General features: G+C 43.0%; 1 protein-coding gene across 2 annotated transcripts in view; it reads left to right on the top strand.

Annotated features, from left to right (window-relative positions):
- The window catches only part of LOC116521150 (G protein-activated inward rectifier potassium channel 1-like), a 28,707-nt gene extending 13,026 nt beyond the window's left edge, over positions 1-15,681 (top strand). The window contains exons 3-4 of one of the 2 annotated variants that reach the window (XM_032235847.1): positions 10,693-11,316; positions 13,449-15,681. In XM_032235847.1, coding sequence (XP_032091738.1) covers positions 10,693-11,297 — 605 coding nt within the window. In that variant the 3' untranslated portion in view covers positions 11,298-11,316; positions 13,449-15,681. Of the gene's footprint in view, positions 1-10,692; positions 11,499-13,448 lie in introns of those variants that run through there. The other variant, XM_032235845.1, reaches the window with a different exon arrangement.
- Positions 15,682-16,846: the final 1,165 nt, after the last annotated feature.

Genomic DNA, 16,846 nt, shown 5'->3' on the forward strand with positions numbered 1-16,846 from the left:
CTGTTCCCCAAAGCACCTGAGAGCAGGACAAGAAGCAATGGGTGGAAACTAATCAAGGAGAGAAGCAACCTAGAACTAAGGAGAATTTTCTCCTTTTAGTTAGAACAATTAATCAGTGAAAAAACTTGCATCCAGAAGTTGTGGGTATTCCAACACTGGTGGTTTTTAAGAATAGATTGGACAAACATTTGTCTGAAATGGTGTAGGGCTTCCTGCTTGAGGAGAGGGGTGGAATAGAAGAGTTCCATATAGAGAGGATCAGGTGGGGAAACGTGCTGGAGGCTACTAATGATTCTTGATTACTATTTTAGCATTTCCAGGATTTCATACTGAGTTATTATCATCTTCCAATTGTAACCACATGGTTACAATAATTTTTTTTTTAGTTTTCCAATGCTTTCTTACTGAACTTTGTCCTTAATGAGAAAGTAGGACAAGATAAGAGTACAGAATAAAAGTATGCAGTCAATACTTTTAGGCTGAATCTTAATTTAGAAAATAAATAGGTCTTGATTATGTAGGGGTTGAACTTTTATCTAAGTACAGCATGCTAATATACCATATTCTTCTTCAGGAGTAGTGAACCTATCAAGAAAACAGGGCAAATTCAAACAAAACCACGGTTTTTCTAAAACCAGGCACACTCGTAATTTTCTCCCCAGTCTTCAATGTGACTTAGTATTGTGCACACATTTTCATTCGGTATTTCTTATGCTTTATACATCATATTTTATTTATTTATCATATTTTGAAACTGCCCATTTCCCTCAAAAAGTGACTGTGGGCAATGGAAATATTATTTTAAATATTGAATATAAAGGTATAATAAAATATAAGTATACTTCAGCTATTCTGAGATTTTCAACAATACAGCCTTTAGAACAAACAACTTCTGAGATGTTTTACACATTCCTAAAAAACGATAGGCCAAACACTGGAGATTTAACTCTGCCTGAAAGGCCATTTTGCCCTTAATTCTGGGAAGGCAGATGTTGCCCTCCAGATACAGTATTTTGAACCAACTACAATCAACCCCATTCAACGTGGCCAGGAAAGAAGGAATCTTAAGAGTTGTCAGAAGGAAATGGAGAGCAAGGCTAGGAAATTATGACTGCAGGTAGTTTGCAATTTACAATCAATCATCCGGTTGACCAGTCAAACAACTGCATTGGAAAAAAGTGACTTATGACCAGTTTCACACTTTAGGACCATTACAGCATCTCCATGATCACATAATCACGCGGTCGCTTGGCAATGGGTATGTGTTTACGATGGTTGCGGCATCCTGGAGTCATGTGATCCCTATTTGTAACCTTCCCAGCCAACTTTTGACAAGCAAAGTCAATGGGGGAAGCTTGATTCGCTTAAGGACTATATGATTCACTTAACAAGTGCAGTGATTAATAACTGCGGCAAAAAAGGTAAAATGGGGCAAAAACCTACTCACCAATTGCCTTTCTTCTTAGTAATGGAAATTTTGGGCTCAGTTGTGGTCATAAATCGAGGACTACCTATAGTTGGATATATCATGAACATGTGGCTTTTGTGGCGCTTGGAGTAGTTCCCAAACTGAGCTAATTATCATAGGGCTGGGCAAAAACAAGAACTAAGTGCCGGCTACTACAAGCAGAGGCTAGATTTAAAGCAGAGGCCAACCCACTCAAAAAAGGGAGCCAAGTAGGCCATTAGCTAAGGTGGAATGAAAAACTAATTATAGGAACCTCCTTTTATTTTTTTCAAAAAAGGAATAGTTTCTCCACATGGATAGCCCTTGACAAGATTGTTCACTTAGCAACTGTTTCAAGTTACGGCACTCTCCCTTCAAAGATACTTACAACTTGGTTCGAAAGTTCCTATGGCTGGGTATCTGCCACTACAGTTACATGACTGCATTTTGGGTGCTGGGCAACCAACCTGCATTTACAACTACTTTTAGCTATACTCACATTACTTATGTTACCGCAGTGTATGATGTTTTTTCCCAAAAAACAGTGTTTACTCCTGTTTTTGGCAAAAATGCTCATAGGTTTGCTTAAGGACTGTGGTGTTCCCTTATAAAGTCAGATCAGTGACATGGGTGGCTCGCTTTACGACTCTTATGACTTATGACCATAATTAGCAGGCTGCGTTATAGTCATAAAGCAGAGGAGATATTCAGCAGGTTCTCAACAATTCTGGAGAACCGGTAGTGGAAATTTTGAGTAGTTCAGAGAACGAGTAAATACCACCTCTGATTGGCCCCGCCCCCATCTATTCTCTGCCTCCCGAGTCCCAGATGATCGGGAGGAAATGGGAATTTTGCAGTAACCTTCCCCTCCCCTGCCATGCCCACCAAGCCACACCCACAGAACCGGTAGTAAAAAAAATTGAATCTCACCACTGTCATAAACTAAGGACTACCTGTAACTTCAGTTGTTACCATTGTTTTGATATTGGCTTCCTGCTCTGCTTAGTAAATATTACTTATTCTCGGATCTTGGATTTTCTTATGAGTTTATTAATGTGATTTCTAGCGGTTTCCAGTCAAGAGATAGTAGGAACCCTTGGACACCATTGCTCTCCTGCCAACTCTGGTCTAGGACTGCAACCCCCAGAATGCTCAGCGGGTATAGCTCTGAGCAGGCATTAGGTCCATGCTTTGCTTGGAACAAAATACTGAGATAAAGGATTTTGCTACCCCAGGAGATTAAAAGGGTTTCTTAATCATTTCTCTGAATATATATTCTGTATCCATTTGTGTATTTTACCTTCAGCACTTCCTAAGCACGTAAGACTCTTTAACAGGGCTAGAGAAACATACTTAAATAAACTGAGCTAAGTCAATAACTACTGAGGGATTGATCATCAGCAAATAGAGCCACAGGTTGTTTCTTACCTTGCACACACTAGAATTGATGGATGAATGGTATAAGCACGAAACCTCTGCACTTCCCAACCCTAGATTGCCATATGGTGTTTTCCTGATCTTTCTATGGGTTAGACCCGTGATGCATGCGTGCCATAGGTGGCACACGGACCCCTCTCTGCAGTGAGCTGTCACCCCAGTTCAGATTAACCGTGTGGCGTTCCCCCCACACCTTTTTTTGTCCCAGGAGGCTGCAGGAAGGCCTGCTAGGACCAAAACAGGGAATGAGGTTCGTGTGCAGGGAGGACACACAAGGGTTGGGGCGCACACGGGGCCGTGCATGCATTGCATTATGGGTGTGGACAAAATGGTTGGCCATCACTGAGTTAGACGATTAGTTATAACTCCCCTGAAAGAAATAGGACTAAAGCCACTTTTCTCAATGTGGCAACACTCAGAATTCCTAGCCAGTGTGTGTAGACTCTGAGAATTCTGGGACTTGCAAACCTGGACCCAGTGGTGGGATTCACTTACCGGCTCAGGGTTGACTCAGCCTTCCATCCTTCCGAGGTGGGTAAAATGAGGACCCAGATTGTTGGGGGCAATATGCTGACTCTCTGTAAACCGCTTAGAGAGGGCTGAAAGCCCTATGAAGCGGTATATAAGTCTACTGCTATTGCTATTGCTATTGCTATTACCTTCTCGACCGGTTCACAAATGTGAGCACGCACATGCACAGAAGGTCACACATTACATCGGGGTGGGTGGGCGGAGCCTCCTGCGTCTGCCGCTACCAGTTTGCCAGAACCAGAGAGAACCAGCTAAATACCGCCATTGCCTAGAGTATCTTGGGAATGGGAAAGGCTGAACTGACACAGAACTTACACAGAAATTGTGGTATAAGGGTTAAAGTGTTGGATTAAAAAACAGGAACTATAAGTTCTAGGTCTCCTTTAGGCCTGTGGTATGTGGGAATGGCATGATGGAAAAGTCCCCTCCAAGGCAATTACTCTGTAGAAATTCTCACAGTCATCCAAATCATGAGGTATCTAATCCCTAATCTGGATTACCGAGAATCTCTACAGACTTTTAGCTATACAATTTGGGATGAACACCCTTTGAATGGAGTGGGAATGGATTTCCAGAGGAAAAAAATTACAGTCTACTCTGCAGGAACCGGGAGTACCACTCAGGTGACCCTAAGGATACAGATAAACCTCCAAGTGCTTCAACAACCCTCTAAAAGGATGTAAAGGACCAGCTGTCTGCAAGAAATATAAATCCTTCCATTCCCCACTATCCTGTCGGAGTTGAAGAAGCTACTTGGATGAGAAGTGAAACATTTTCAAAAGAAAAAAACAAGAAAGTTTTGTTTGTTTTTTTTTTATTAGATTTATATGCCGTCCTTCTCCCAAAGGACTCAGGGTGGCGTACAACATTTTAAAAAAAAACATATTACAAAAGTTAAAAAGGAAAATGGATAGAGTATCCAAAATAAACCCAATTAATATTAACAAAACATTTTAAAAATTCAATTAAAATTAACAATAAACAATAATTTATTTTGTTTTGTTCAGGCCAGGCTGGCTTGCTGGAAAAGCCAACGTTTTAGGACGCGTCGGAAGGACCGGAGGTCGGGGATTATGCGAAGCTCCGGGGGCAGCTCATTCCAGAGGGGAGGCGCTCCCACAGAGAAGGCTCTCCCCCTGGGGGTCGCTAGCCGACACTGTCTGGCCAACAGCACCCTGAGGAGGCCAACTCTGTGGGATCGCACTGGACGGTGGGAAGCTATCGGTGGTAGTCCAGTTGCTTTCTGAAAAAAAGCACCTTTGGGTGATCCAAGGCAGGGGTAGGTTCTGTCAGTCACTACTGCCAGTTCACTCATGGCCACACTCCGCCCACGCGCTTGATACATAGTGCAATAAAAATTCCTCTTCTCATGTGCAGAAGCAAAAAGCAAGGTGGCAGCACCTATGGCGCCACCCGGAGAACCGGTTTGGTCCCTGATCCAGGCCGCCAAAGCACTACCAGTTCCGCCAAACTGGTATGAACCCATCTACCAAAGCAATTGTCAGATAAGGGGCAGCTGAACCCACAGAAGGAAAGAGAGGGAGGCTAATATATCAGAAGAAATCATCCCTAGTTTATTGGGCTGTAAATGTGAGGGAGCTCTTAAATCTGCACATTCAGACTTACAGGATTCTATTAATGTAAAGCTTACAGTAAAGTTAAAGCTAGCATTTCTGGGTCTGTTTCTTGTCTGGACTACCTCACAACACTGACATCAATCTTGCAAGTCCAAAAGTACATCCTTCCCTCTCATCTTTGCAGTCCAAAAAACTAGGGGAGGTCCCATCTAAGAGATGCTTCCATTCCTTTTGCAGACTCACCTATCATTTGTTTGATCATTGTCTAATCTGCAGCTCTTCCCCCTATCTCCCAAGATCATTTCCGTAATGCCATAGAGCATAAAAGCTGGCTGGATGACTTTGGACCAAGCATTCTCCCTCAGCCTAAACCATCTGTAATGGTGTGACTTTGGGCAAAGGGGAAGAGTTACCACCAAGGAAATGGGCAGCTAAGAGGCAGCTTTAGCCCACAGAAGGAATTTGAGCCCAGCAAGCTTCCCAAATCTTTCTAGTTTTTCGGGCCAGAAAGGTAATCAAGGAGAAATGTGCTTTCAGATTTGCAAAATTATAAATAATGCAGACTTATAATAAAAGTAGAAATAGTTCATCTGGACGTGCTTCCTTTCTGGATTATCTCATAGGGTTGTTATGGGGAAAATAGGAGGTGGAGCATTATGCACACTGCCTTAAATTGTGCATAATAAAGGTGGGATGTAACAACTAACTTCCTTTAGATTACCGTATATACTCGAGTATAGGCCGACCCGAATATAAGCCGAGGCACCTAATTTTACCACAAAAAACTGGAAAAGTTATTGACTCGAGTATGCCTAGGGTGGGAAATGCAGCAGCTACCGGTAAATTTCAAAAATAAAAATAGATACCAATAATGTTTTTGAATATTTATTTCAAAGAAAAACAGTAAACTAGCGGTGTATTCAATGAAATACTTCACTCACCTCATGATGCTGATGTCCCGCTGTGATGATGATGTCCCGTGCAGCCGCGGGAGCGATGTCCCGCCTCCTATGACACACGGCACAGTGATTCCTATCATTGGATCACTGTACCAGAGGAGGTGGACATCGCTATGTGGCTGCTTGCCATAACAAGGAGGAGGTGGGACATCGTTGCAGAGCGGCAGGAGGGGGAGGAAGGGGAATCGTAAGACAGCCCTGCATTACATTAGAACGTGAGGAGGGGGGATGGTGCGGTGCGCGCTGCGCGGCAAACTGACACAGAGGGAGGGGAAACTCACAGGGGCACTGGGCCATTCACGAGTGTCACCCAGCGGCATGGCCCCGCCCCCTTTTCTCCTCCATTTCGGGCAAATTTTTCACTGACTCGAGTATAAGCCGAGGCGGCTTTTTTCAGCCCAAAAAGTGGGCTGAAAAACTAGGCTTATACTCGAGTATATACAGTATCTTCATGATTGTTCTTTTGCAGAACGTTGTGGTAAGTTTGTCACCCGTGATATTTGGAAAGGACCAGGATTTGCCAATGCTATAACTTAGGAAGTTATATGGAACAGAGAATAAAGTTCCAAATCCAGCTATCAGAGCAGTCAATACATTTCCATTATTTATAACACAGATTTCTAGTCCTGAAGGCTGTTGAGATCCACTTAAAAATGTGTGGTGATCTCAAAAGCAGTGTAATAAAATCTGCAGCAGTGCAGGGTGTGTTTCTTCACTTAACACAGTCCTTTGCAGCTTCTTTTCCTCACAATTGGCAGAGTAGATGTAATAATTGTGTTTTTAAAAAAAACCTCCTTATGAATGGTTAAAAAATAAAAGAACCCATGATGAAAAATGGAATCACTGTACAGTACATTATGCAAAATAAGGGAAGATGCTATAATGTTTAATTTGCATAATTTGTACAGATTGCCTGGTTCAACTTTTCTTGGCTGAGAATCTATATGGCTCTTGTGTGTAATTATTATTTATTTGGAATACATGAAGCTCAGGGGATGCACTAGCTGCAAAGGCTGCTAGGCATTGAACAACTGGCGCTAATAAAACTTTTCTCATTTGCATCCAAAGAGAATCATGGAAGAATTAAAAATGCTTACATACCTTTGTGATCTAGTGTAATCCTTCATGGCTGGATCCAGACGGAAATTGCATTGATGCATGTAGGTTGCCCGCAACTGCTGAATGTGTACAGGTAGTCCTCAACTTACAACAGTTCATTTAGTGACCATTCAAAGTTACTATTGTGGTCCGGTGGCAGCCTGTGGAGCTGGCAGCAAAGTCGGACGGTGAAGGGGTTGGGAAGGAACATGAGCCAGTCCTGGACTCTGAGGAAGGCTCAGACGAGGGCTCTGCATCAGAGGCAGAGAGGGGGCCAGGGCCATCTGGGAGTTATGTGCTGCTTCCAGAGCCTCCAGAGGGGGACATCAGCAAGGAAGAGGAACCGGGGGAGCCTGTTCCCAGTGCGTGCATGTGCAGAGCTGCAACAAGGCAAGAACAGTTATGACAAAAGGGGCAACTCAGGAGTAAGGCTTGGAGATGATTGGCCCCTCCCATAAGACATAAAAGAGGAGCAAGGCACATGAGTCTTTGCAAGAAGCAACATGGTTTGTTCTCATCAGTTTAAAGTCTGAAGCTCTGTTTTGACTCCATGTGGCCTTGCAAAGCCAATTGCCAATTAGGTCTTTGGCAGTTTTTCAAGGGAGATAAAGGTGTGTGCTTATCAGTCTTACCTGAAAGACTTTGGCAGACTTCTGTCGGACTCTTTACAAACTATTTTTCTCATTATGGGTTCTGAATGAACATAATTCAGAGCTGTTGAAATAAAAAGAGGGTTTTTGGGACTAAGTGTGCTTTTTACTGTCCCAGGAAACCTAGGTCAGAACAGTTACAATGGCCTTGAAAAAAGTGAGTTATGACCATTTTTCACACTTACAACCACTGCAGCATCCCCCGGTCATGTGATCAAAATTTGGACATTTGTCAACTGACTCACATTTATTATTCCATCCAACGTTCTGGGATCATGTGATCCCCTTCTGCAACCTTCTTGACAGGCAAAGTCAAGAAACAGAAGCCAGGTTCACTTAACAACCATGTTACTAACAACAACTACAATGATTCACTTAACAACTGTGGCAAGAAAAGTCTAAAATGGGGCAAAACTCACTTACCAATTGCCTTTCTTAGCAACATAAATTTTGGGCTCCACTGTGATCGTGAGTGTGATTGCACACAAATTGTATATTGTTTGAACAGAGTCCCAACCTGCTGTCACACAATCATGGCATATATTCCTAAATCTGCCTTCATTGTTACTTGTTAAACTGTGAACAGCCTATGGCGTATTAATAGCTACTTCTTTTTATAAAAAAGAATTCCAGTGCTAATCTCATGCAGTGCAGTGATTCTGTTCAAATAATAGAAGCAAGCACAATGGGTAAGAGATGAAGCTTTCCCCCAGTTCCATCCAAACCAAATGCATCTCTTGACCAGATTATGGTTGCACAAAGCTGTGTATTCTCTAGGTGAGCACAAAGAGAGCCCAGCTCCAGGTCAGGCAGGAGAAAGCTTACATAGAGCCAAATCAAACCTCAAAGCAGTCGGCCTAATGAGAGAGGGCATGGGACAATACAGCAAAACTGCCAGAATGACTACATTAGCGGCACACAACATTTTTCCCCGCTGCGGGCGACACAGTTGTGTGCCTGGGCCTCCCCTCTAGAAAATCATGTCTGGTGCTCGGACAAAAAGCTACATTTCATTTCATTTCAACTTGCTCAATTATGTTCAGTTGGCACATGTTCTTCTTCAGTAATTTATTTAATGATTTTCCCCTTCTGTCGCATTAAAACTTACTGTATTATTTTTTTTCTTCAGAAAATACATCTTTTCTGCATCAAACTGGAAGGGCATCTTAGATTCAGCAAAAATAGAGTAGCCGAGGCAGATTAATGTGTTTGTTTTCTGCCTGGTTGCCTTTGAAACAGGCAATCAAACTCATGGCTGTCCACCCAGTCTTAGGTTAAATCAGTACAATTTAGTAATGATTTGATGGGGTCCCTTGCTCAAGGCTTTTGGGGGGGTTGTATGTTGCACAAGTCACATCCAGCTAAACAGGCTATATCACAGTGATGGTTAACCGTTTTTGGCTCAGATGCTGAAAGCATGCAAATGTGTGTGCCCATACCCATAATTCAATCCCCGCACGCACCTCACGCATGCATGTATGACCCACCCCTGCCCCACTGCCATGCACGTAGGCATGACACCACCACCCCACCCTCCTGAATCCTGGGAAGGGCGAAAACATCCCCCCGGTAGGCCCCTTCGGAAATCGGAAATAGTCCGTTTCTGAACTTCCGGTAGGCCCATTTTTCATCCTCCTCAGGCTTTGCAGGCCTCAGAGATGGCTCTGTGTGGGACCTGTGGTACGTGTACCATAGATTCGCCATCACAGCTATATCACGTCTGAGCAGAGAACAAGGAAAGAACAAAGCCAAGAAAGAGCTCCAGGAAGAGTCCTTGCAATGGGTTTTCCTTTCCAAAATTCAAAAAGTCTTACAAAATAGTTCCCCGAGACTTTACATTATTTCTGGCCAAGGCAAACTGCAATACCCATCTTACTTTTTTAGATGTGCCTTCCTTAGCACTGGAAAATCACATTCATGTTATCTTCTGTAATGTCAGAGAAGAAGAAGAAACAAATTGAACATGCCATACACACACACACACACACACACACACACACACACACGTAAGTCAGTTCTCTGTGCAGATGTAGGAAATCACAAAGTTGAAAAGAGAATGGCTATTTTAATGGGAATGTGGTGTCCCAACCAATGCATGAAATAGTCTTGTGTAAACAGCAAATTTTGCAGGAAGTTAGGGAGGAAAAGCAGACAGGAAAATAGTAGATCTTTATTGGAAAGGGTAGACAGGGGGACCAGTAGCTCCAGAACTGAACACAAATTGCACTAGTGCTGTGATGGTGAACCTTTTTGGCACCAAGTGCCCAAACAGGAATGTATAAGCATGCCGGAGTGCCAGAAACATGAAGACCAGCTATCCAGTGCACATGTGATGCCAGAAACCAGAAGAGCACTTGCCGATGCTGTGCATGCTCAGAAGGACAGCCTTGCATGCCATCTCTGGCACACTTGCCATAGGTTCACCATCACAGCACTAGGGATCCAAATGCAGGTTAGCAGGAGGTAGAGAGCCACAAGTTTCTCACCCATTGTGAAGGAAAATATTTGAGAAGTGATGGACTGAGTTGGGTCCAGAAGTTGGTCGTTGTATGTGAGAGTAGTAGGAGAATTCCTGCCAAGATTGTTCTACCATTTCCATTCCATACAGAATATAGAAGGAAATCCATATATTAAAGATACGGGTTTAATTGCGTGTCTCATCTAAAGCTCTTTCCCAGGATGTTAATTTTTTATAACAACATTAATGTTTTAATTATAGAGTGATTTTTGTAATTACTATTTTTATGGTTTTATTGTACACTGCCCAGAGTCACATTTTTGAGATGGGGTAGCATAACAATATGATATATAGATATGTCCAAATATACCCTACTTACTGTAGCTTGCATTTTCTGCTCCGCCCACAAGGACAATGGTGTCTTCCTACAAAGCAGAGTTGGGGGAATAACAAAGATCCTTTTGAAAATCTAGGCTGAATGGCATTTGTCATTTACAAACCTAACTTTGGTTCCTTTACTATTTCCTTATCTTAGGAATGACGTGCCAAGCCAGAACCTCTTACACAGAAGACGAAGTCCTCTGGGGCCACCGGTTCCTCCCTGTGATGTCACTGGAAGATGGCTTTTTCCGTGTGGACTATTCCCAATTTCATTGCACCTTTGAAGTTCCAACTCCTCCCTATAGTGTGAAAGAGCAGGAAGAGAATTTGGCTCTCCCGTCGCCTCTGAACACCCCTACTGGGAGTCATAGGAGTCGGCGGGAAAAGATCTCCTCGCTTGACTGTCTGGAGTTTTTTGAAGAGAAGAGCAACCGTCTTCCCAGCAAATTTCAGAAGCTTTGTACTGGGAAGGGGGACCTCCAGAGGGGCATCCCAAGTCTTTGCTCCACCAGTGTTGAAAAAGCTTGCAGCACTGGTGACCTCTTGAAAATCCAGCAGATCAGTTCTGTCTGCAACATGGAGGAGGAAGGTGAAAAGCTGAAGTTGGCTGCCTTCAAAACGAAATCAGAGCTCCTGGCTCGTTCCACTGGGAACCTCGAATTCCAACAGAGACCTCAACTCTTGCATACCCTGGGGGCAAGATTGGAGGATCATTTGCCTGCCAAGTTACGAAAAATGAATTCAGGGCTTTTCTCTTAAAAGAGCAGACAGACAACAGGTTGCATTTTAAACTTCTAAAAATTTTCACAATGTTGTTAGGAAGAAGATTCTGACAAAGCTGATCTGTGCTGCTATGCCAATTCAATTTCATAACTGCAGTTTAAAAACCAAAATAATTTCAATCAAGAATCATTGGTAATAAAATGACGTGGTAAGAAGGGATATATAGTGGGTGAAAGTTAGGTGTTGCGTATACATTATTTGTTTTGTTTTTATTTTTAAGTTCTATCCTGTTGAAGCATGCTTGTTTATTAGTGTTCATTTTGGGATTTCCTCTTTGGAAAAATAGACTGGAAACAGATAATATAAAGCAAAAATACTTCCATGTGTATTCTGGATGTCATTCTGTCTCCATCTGAACAGCTGCACAAATTTTACGCACATGAGGAACCAGGCAAAAGCATCTTCAGGGGGTCAGGTTTTAAAAAAAACATATGAAAATAGAGGTCCTTGCAACATGATAGTCTGCTGTTGCTTTCCTTATTTTAACTAAAGCATTGGATCCTGCAGGCATTTCGGGGATCCAGGCATGTAGCAGGATTACTGTTGGACTTTAGAAATTTGGATCCTTTATTTTTCAAGAATCAGTGCTAAAAGCAAGGAACTCATAAACTATGATGGTACAGACCTGTTTCTGCAAAAGCACCATGTCAATATTGAGAAGGATGCCTTCTTGACTTTCTTGCAGCAAAGATAATTATTGGGGTTGTATAAAAAGATAAGAATCCCTAATCCTTGGGGGTCCCTAATCCTTGGGCTGTAGCCCACTATTGGGCTGTGGTCCATTCGGAGCCGAGCTGTGGAAGTGGCAAGTGCGCACACACATGAAAGCTCCATTTGTGCAAGTGATGGGCACACATGTCCGCTGCTTGTGCAAATGGAGCTGAGTTGTGCTTGCCTGTCACTCATACAGAACCATCCTCTCTCCCCGCCCCCCGGTCTGCAAAGCCGGAAAGGTTTGGGAATGCTGTCCTGAGTGAGTTCTGGTATTTTACTTGGCAACGTTACACAACTGGGTATGCTTCTCCATTTACTGCTAAGCTATATCTCCCTGCATCTCTTACTGTTGGCTATATTGTCCAATGGTGTTGGAAACCAAGAGTGAAGATTGCAACTGCAATCATGTTACTGAAGCCACCATCTTGACTTTTTTTGACACTAACCCTCTTCCATGGACTCTTCTGGTTCAGAATCCTCTCAAAACATACATCTCTGTCCCATTTTTGTCTTAAAAGCTTTCAGGGTCATCATCTGCTTGGTGCTTTGGCCTGAATTTTTAGCCCTGGTTATTTAATTTTCCTGACCTTTTTTTTTTTTTTACACATGGTAGCTTTAGGGAATGAAGACAAGGAGCATTCTTCAAACCTCAAGCCTCTGGATCTGAATGTAGTCAGGGCTGACCTAGTACCTAGATGTCACTAGGAATTACCCTCTTGTTCATCTGCCCTAGAAAAGGAGGCTATCAAAGAGAAGGTGGCCATTTGAATTTACAAGACAATTGGAATTGCCAATGCCAAGGATTAAGTCTATGTTGGAGCATTGTGGGAAACGGAATGGCTACCCGCTGTTGCCAGATGAGACTACTGAGGTGAAGGGTTGTCAGTGCCTGCTACTTTTACTTGGCTTAGGTCTAATTCAGACTTGAAGCTAACAGAAGACTTAAGCTGTTTTCACTTTTTATTACTACCCTATAGCACACCAAGAACCAGTTTGGTGTAGTGATTAAGGCATCAAGGCTAGAGACCAAGAGATCATGAGTTCTAGCCTCCCCACACACACCTTAAGTATAAAGTCACCTGGGTGACCTTGGGCCAGTTGTGTTCTTTCAGTCTCAGGAATGAGGCAATGGCTCACCTCTTCTGAAATCTTGCCAAGTAAAATGCAAGGGCTTGTTCAGACAGTCACGAAGAATCACAGCACAGAATAACAGAATCTGATTCCTCCCTCTAAATATACTCAGTGTAGAATGAAACAGGTAGCGCCATGCCTCATGGTGATCACTATAGCTATGGATGAAGCTGCGGTCAAACGTTCCCCTTTTGCAACAGCGCCAGCCTAACTGTTGCAGATTTCTTTTTTCCTTTCTGATGTCTTATTTTCCTCACTTTTCCTTTTCCATCTTCCTAACAGTGTATGCGGGTTTCCACAGCTGGGGAATAAGCCAGTCTCCTCCGAGAGCTGCCCTTGAGATGGGTGAGATGAGATTCCTGTCGTTATTTTCATGGGTGTTCTGAAGATGCTGAGCTGACAAAAGTTGGATTTGGGAATGACTGTATGAACTCTTTTTCCTGGGTGTGAAGTTTCTTCCTTTGGGAGATTCCTCACAATCTCAGCCTTTGAACTTTTCAGAGGTGGTAATGGGCTGGTTTGGGTGTTCAGGTTAAATTAGGAAAGTGCGGAGATTCCTTCGGATGGTGTCTCAGTTCCTAGTGACTCATGTGGAAGCCGTTCCTCTATTGCTTACAACTGGGATTTTTTAGGGCTTTCTAGTCTAGCCTTCCCAGTCTTGGCCATCCCTCATGATATTTCATCCAACCACGAATCAGGCTCAACCTGCATAGCTTTCCTGGGATGAGCCAAGGTCAATTAGGAGCTGCCACTTGCTAAGGGCTAAGCACATATAAACCTCATAAAGGGTGAGGATTCCGATGGTGAGGGGACATAAGAATCACTCCCAAAGACAGACTTCTGAGCCTTATTGAATCAGGCAGTAGCAGCAGCCAAAGTCATCTCACAGAAAGACTTTCCTCATGATGGGAGTTGCATGGCAGACTCTGATGATGTCGAACAAAGTCAGTTTTTATCCCTCCCCAAAGGGACAAATGATTTCCAAAAAGGGTAACCCTGTTTGTCTGAATCAGTGAAAAATAACTGATGTGGAATCCCAGGAAGGCTGTGTGGGGAGAAGTTGCTTCTTTTACAATCCCTTTTAGGCAGAAATGCCTCCAGAACATCTAATGTTGAATGATTTTGACTGTGTCAGAATGGAAAAGTTGGTACATGAATGAAACCTATCATACTATCTGTAGTGAATTAATTTAATTTCCATTCAATTTTAATTCAATTTAAACTCCACCCAGTCTGGGACTCCTTTGTTCATATGCCACCCAAAAGAGGGTTGAAAATGCATCTAAATTCTTGAAATAGAAGTGGTATTTTTTCATTTCATTCCATTTGTTTCTTTCTTGCATTTAATGCTATTTAACATTTCTATTCCATTACCACTAATTCAAGGGAAACTACTCTGCTTCCAGAATTGACATATCTGTTGTCCTATTTAGCCATTTGTTAGAATGAAAAGGCTTGGGATCCAACCCAAAAAAACAAAAATAATTTCAGCCAAAAGCCACACAAAATCATAGGAAGTGAAGCAAAGGGGAGGGATTTTTCACAGACTACGGGAGAAATCTCTGTAGCATTCCCCTGGGAAACAAAATGTTTGCCCCACTTTTATATACTGTATGTACTTAGAATTATCCCACCTGTAAAGCCATCTGGCAAGTCAAGGGAGGATGTGAGCCTTGATTGTCTTGTTTCCAGGCCAACTTCAACCCCTACACTTGTTTGCACTGCATGTCTCTTCCATTCTCATGAAAACTGGTTGAGCTACATAAAGGAAGAGAAATGTGGGTTCTAAATGCCCCTCTAAATCACTGGTAGATTGGGGATGTAATTTTTCCTCTCCCAAACTAAAATAATGTCCATGACAAGAACTTCCCCAATTTTATGCCCTTCAACTGTGTTAAGCTAAGTGTTAAGTCTCACCATCTTTAGCCAGCAAGCAAACTGCTGTGCTGACTGTAAATGATGAGAGCTGGTACGTTGAGGGGCATCACTTGGATTAAACTGGATCATAACATCAGAGGCATCAGCTAAATGCCCTGGATCAGGTAAAAAGATCAAGACGTGCCTGTGTGTGCAAAAACAAGGAAAGGCAAGAGAGAGATAAATTATACATTTAACTGACAGGCATGAAGCTAGCTTGAAGAAACAGGTGCATCCATGGGGGAGTCAGAAAGGTCAAGAGGGCACCTGCATGGATAGAAACTAAGGCAGACTTTTGATTATGCAGTCATGTCATCTTGAGTAGAGAGAGAGGAAGGAGGGAGGGAGAGGCAGAGAAACTCTCGCCTCAGAGACACATACAGGTAGGGCCATGATGGCGAACCTATGGCATGCATGGCACAGGTGGCATCTCTGAGGGCATGCAAGCCGTTGCCCTTCGTCAGCTGCAGCACGCATGCACCAGCCAGGTGATTTTCGGCCTTAAACGGGCCGGGGGAGGCTGCTGTTGCATTCCCCGGGCTTCAGGAAAGCCTCTGAAGACTGGGGAGGGCAAAAAATGGGCCTACCAGAAGTTCAGAAACGGGCAATTTCCGACTTCCGGAGGGCCTCCAGGGGGCCCAGGAAGGCTTGTTTTCACCCTCCCCAGGCTTCAGGAGGGCGGGGGGGGGGGGTCGTGCACACATGCACAGGGGGTGGGGCAGGGGGGGAATCATATGTGCATGTGCGGGGGGCGCGCACGGGGGATTGAATTATGGGTGCATAATTCATAATTCTAAACTCAGACTGAATTGTTTCAGGCCTTCCTTTTGGCATTCAACCCTTGTTCTGCCCTTTCCCGTTTTTTGTTACTCTTGCTGTTTTTCAGCATACAGCAGATGACTGCACCCCACTCTAAGCATTTAAGGAAATGTGCCCTAATCAATCCGTGTTCTCTCTCTCTCCCTCCCTCCCTCCCTCCCTCCGTGTGTGTGTGTGTGTGTGTGTGTGTGTGTGTGTGTGTGTGTGTTTAATATGAGAAATTCCAGAGGGGTTGCAAGGCAAGTCTGTTTCAGCAAAATAACAGAGCTTTGAGCCATGTAAAACAACAACAACAACAACAACAACAACAGATTTATTGCAATTTGCCATCAAGGCTTTTGTCATAATAAATCTGTCGGTTTATGAGAGACCACAATAATTTCTTTTAAACCTTCCTCCCTTCCTCCCCCCCATTTCCATGGATCCTCAGCAGCTAAAGTATCTGCTGCCAATCAGGCACTTCTTGCACTGGTGATGTGCTTTTTATAAATGTGGCAACTCATTTATTATTAGTAGTATTAGTGTGAAATATTCTTTACAATTGTAATAAAAAGAGGAACAGAGAGGAAAAAAATAAATAAATCCCCCTAAATTAAAGAGAAGAGAAAAGATTAACAGTCATTGGAAAATTAGTAAAAAGTTCCCTTTATGGTAGGAAGGCAAAAAGGAAGGAAGAAAAAAGTAAAAACAATTCCCAACCTGTAAGATTATAGAAATCCATCTTGCTAAAGGATTTTTTAAAAATAATACTATATAGCTGGTGAGGTGCGCCCCCTGGTGATAATGTGTGAAATGGCAGCAATCAAATTTTATATATATACCGGTATATAAAATATATGATATATGTACTCCAAGACCAAAGACCTGACAGGAAAAAAGAGTATTCTATTTCTGGCAACAATAAAGCAATGTAAGTCCTGTTCCTACATAAAATGTCAGAATCT

Source organism: Thamnophis elegans, chromosome Z (genome assembly GCF_009769535.1).
Source record: "Thamnophis elegans isolate rThaEle1 chromosome Z, rThaEle1.pri, whole genome shotgun sequence".
In the NCBI taxonomy this organism is placed as follows: Eukaryota; Metazoa; Chordata; class Lepidosauria; order Squamata; family Colubridae; genus Thamnophis; species Thamnophis elegans.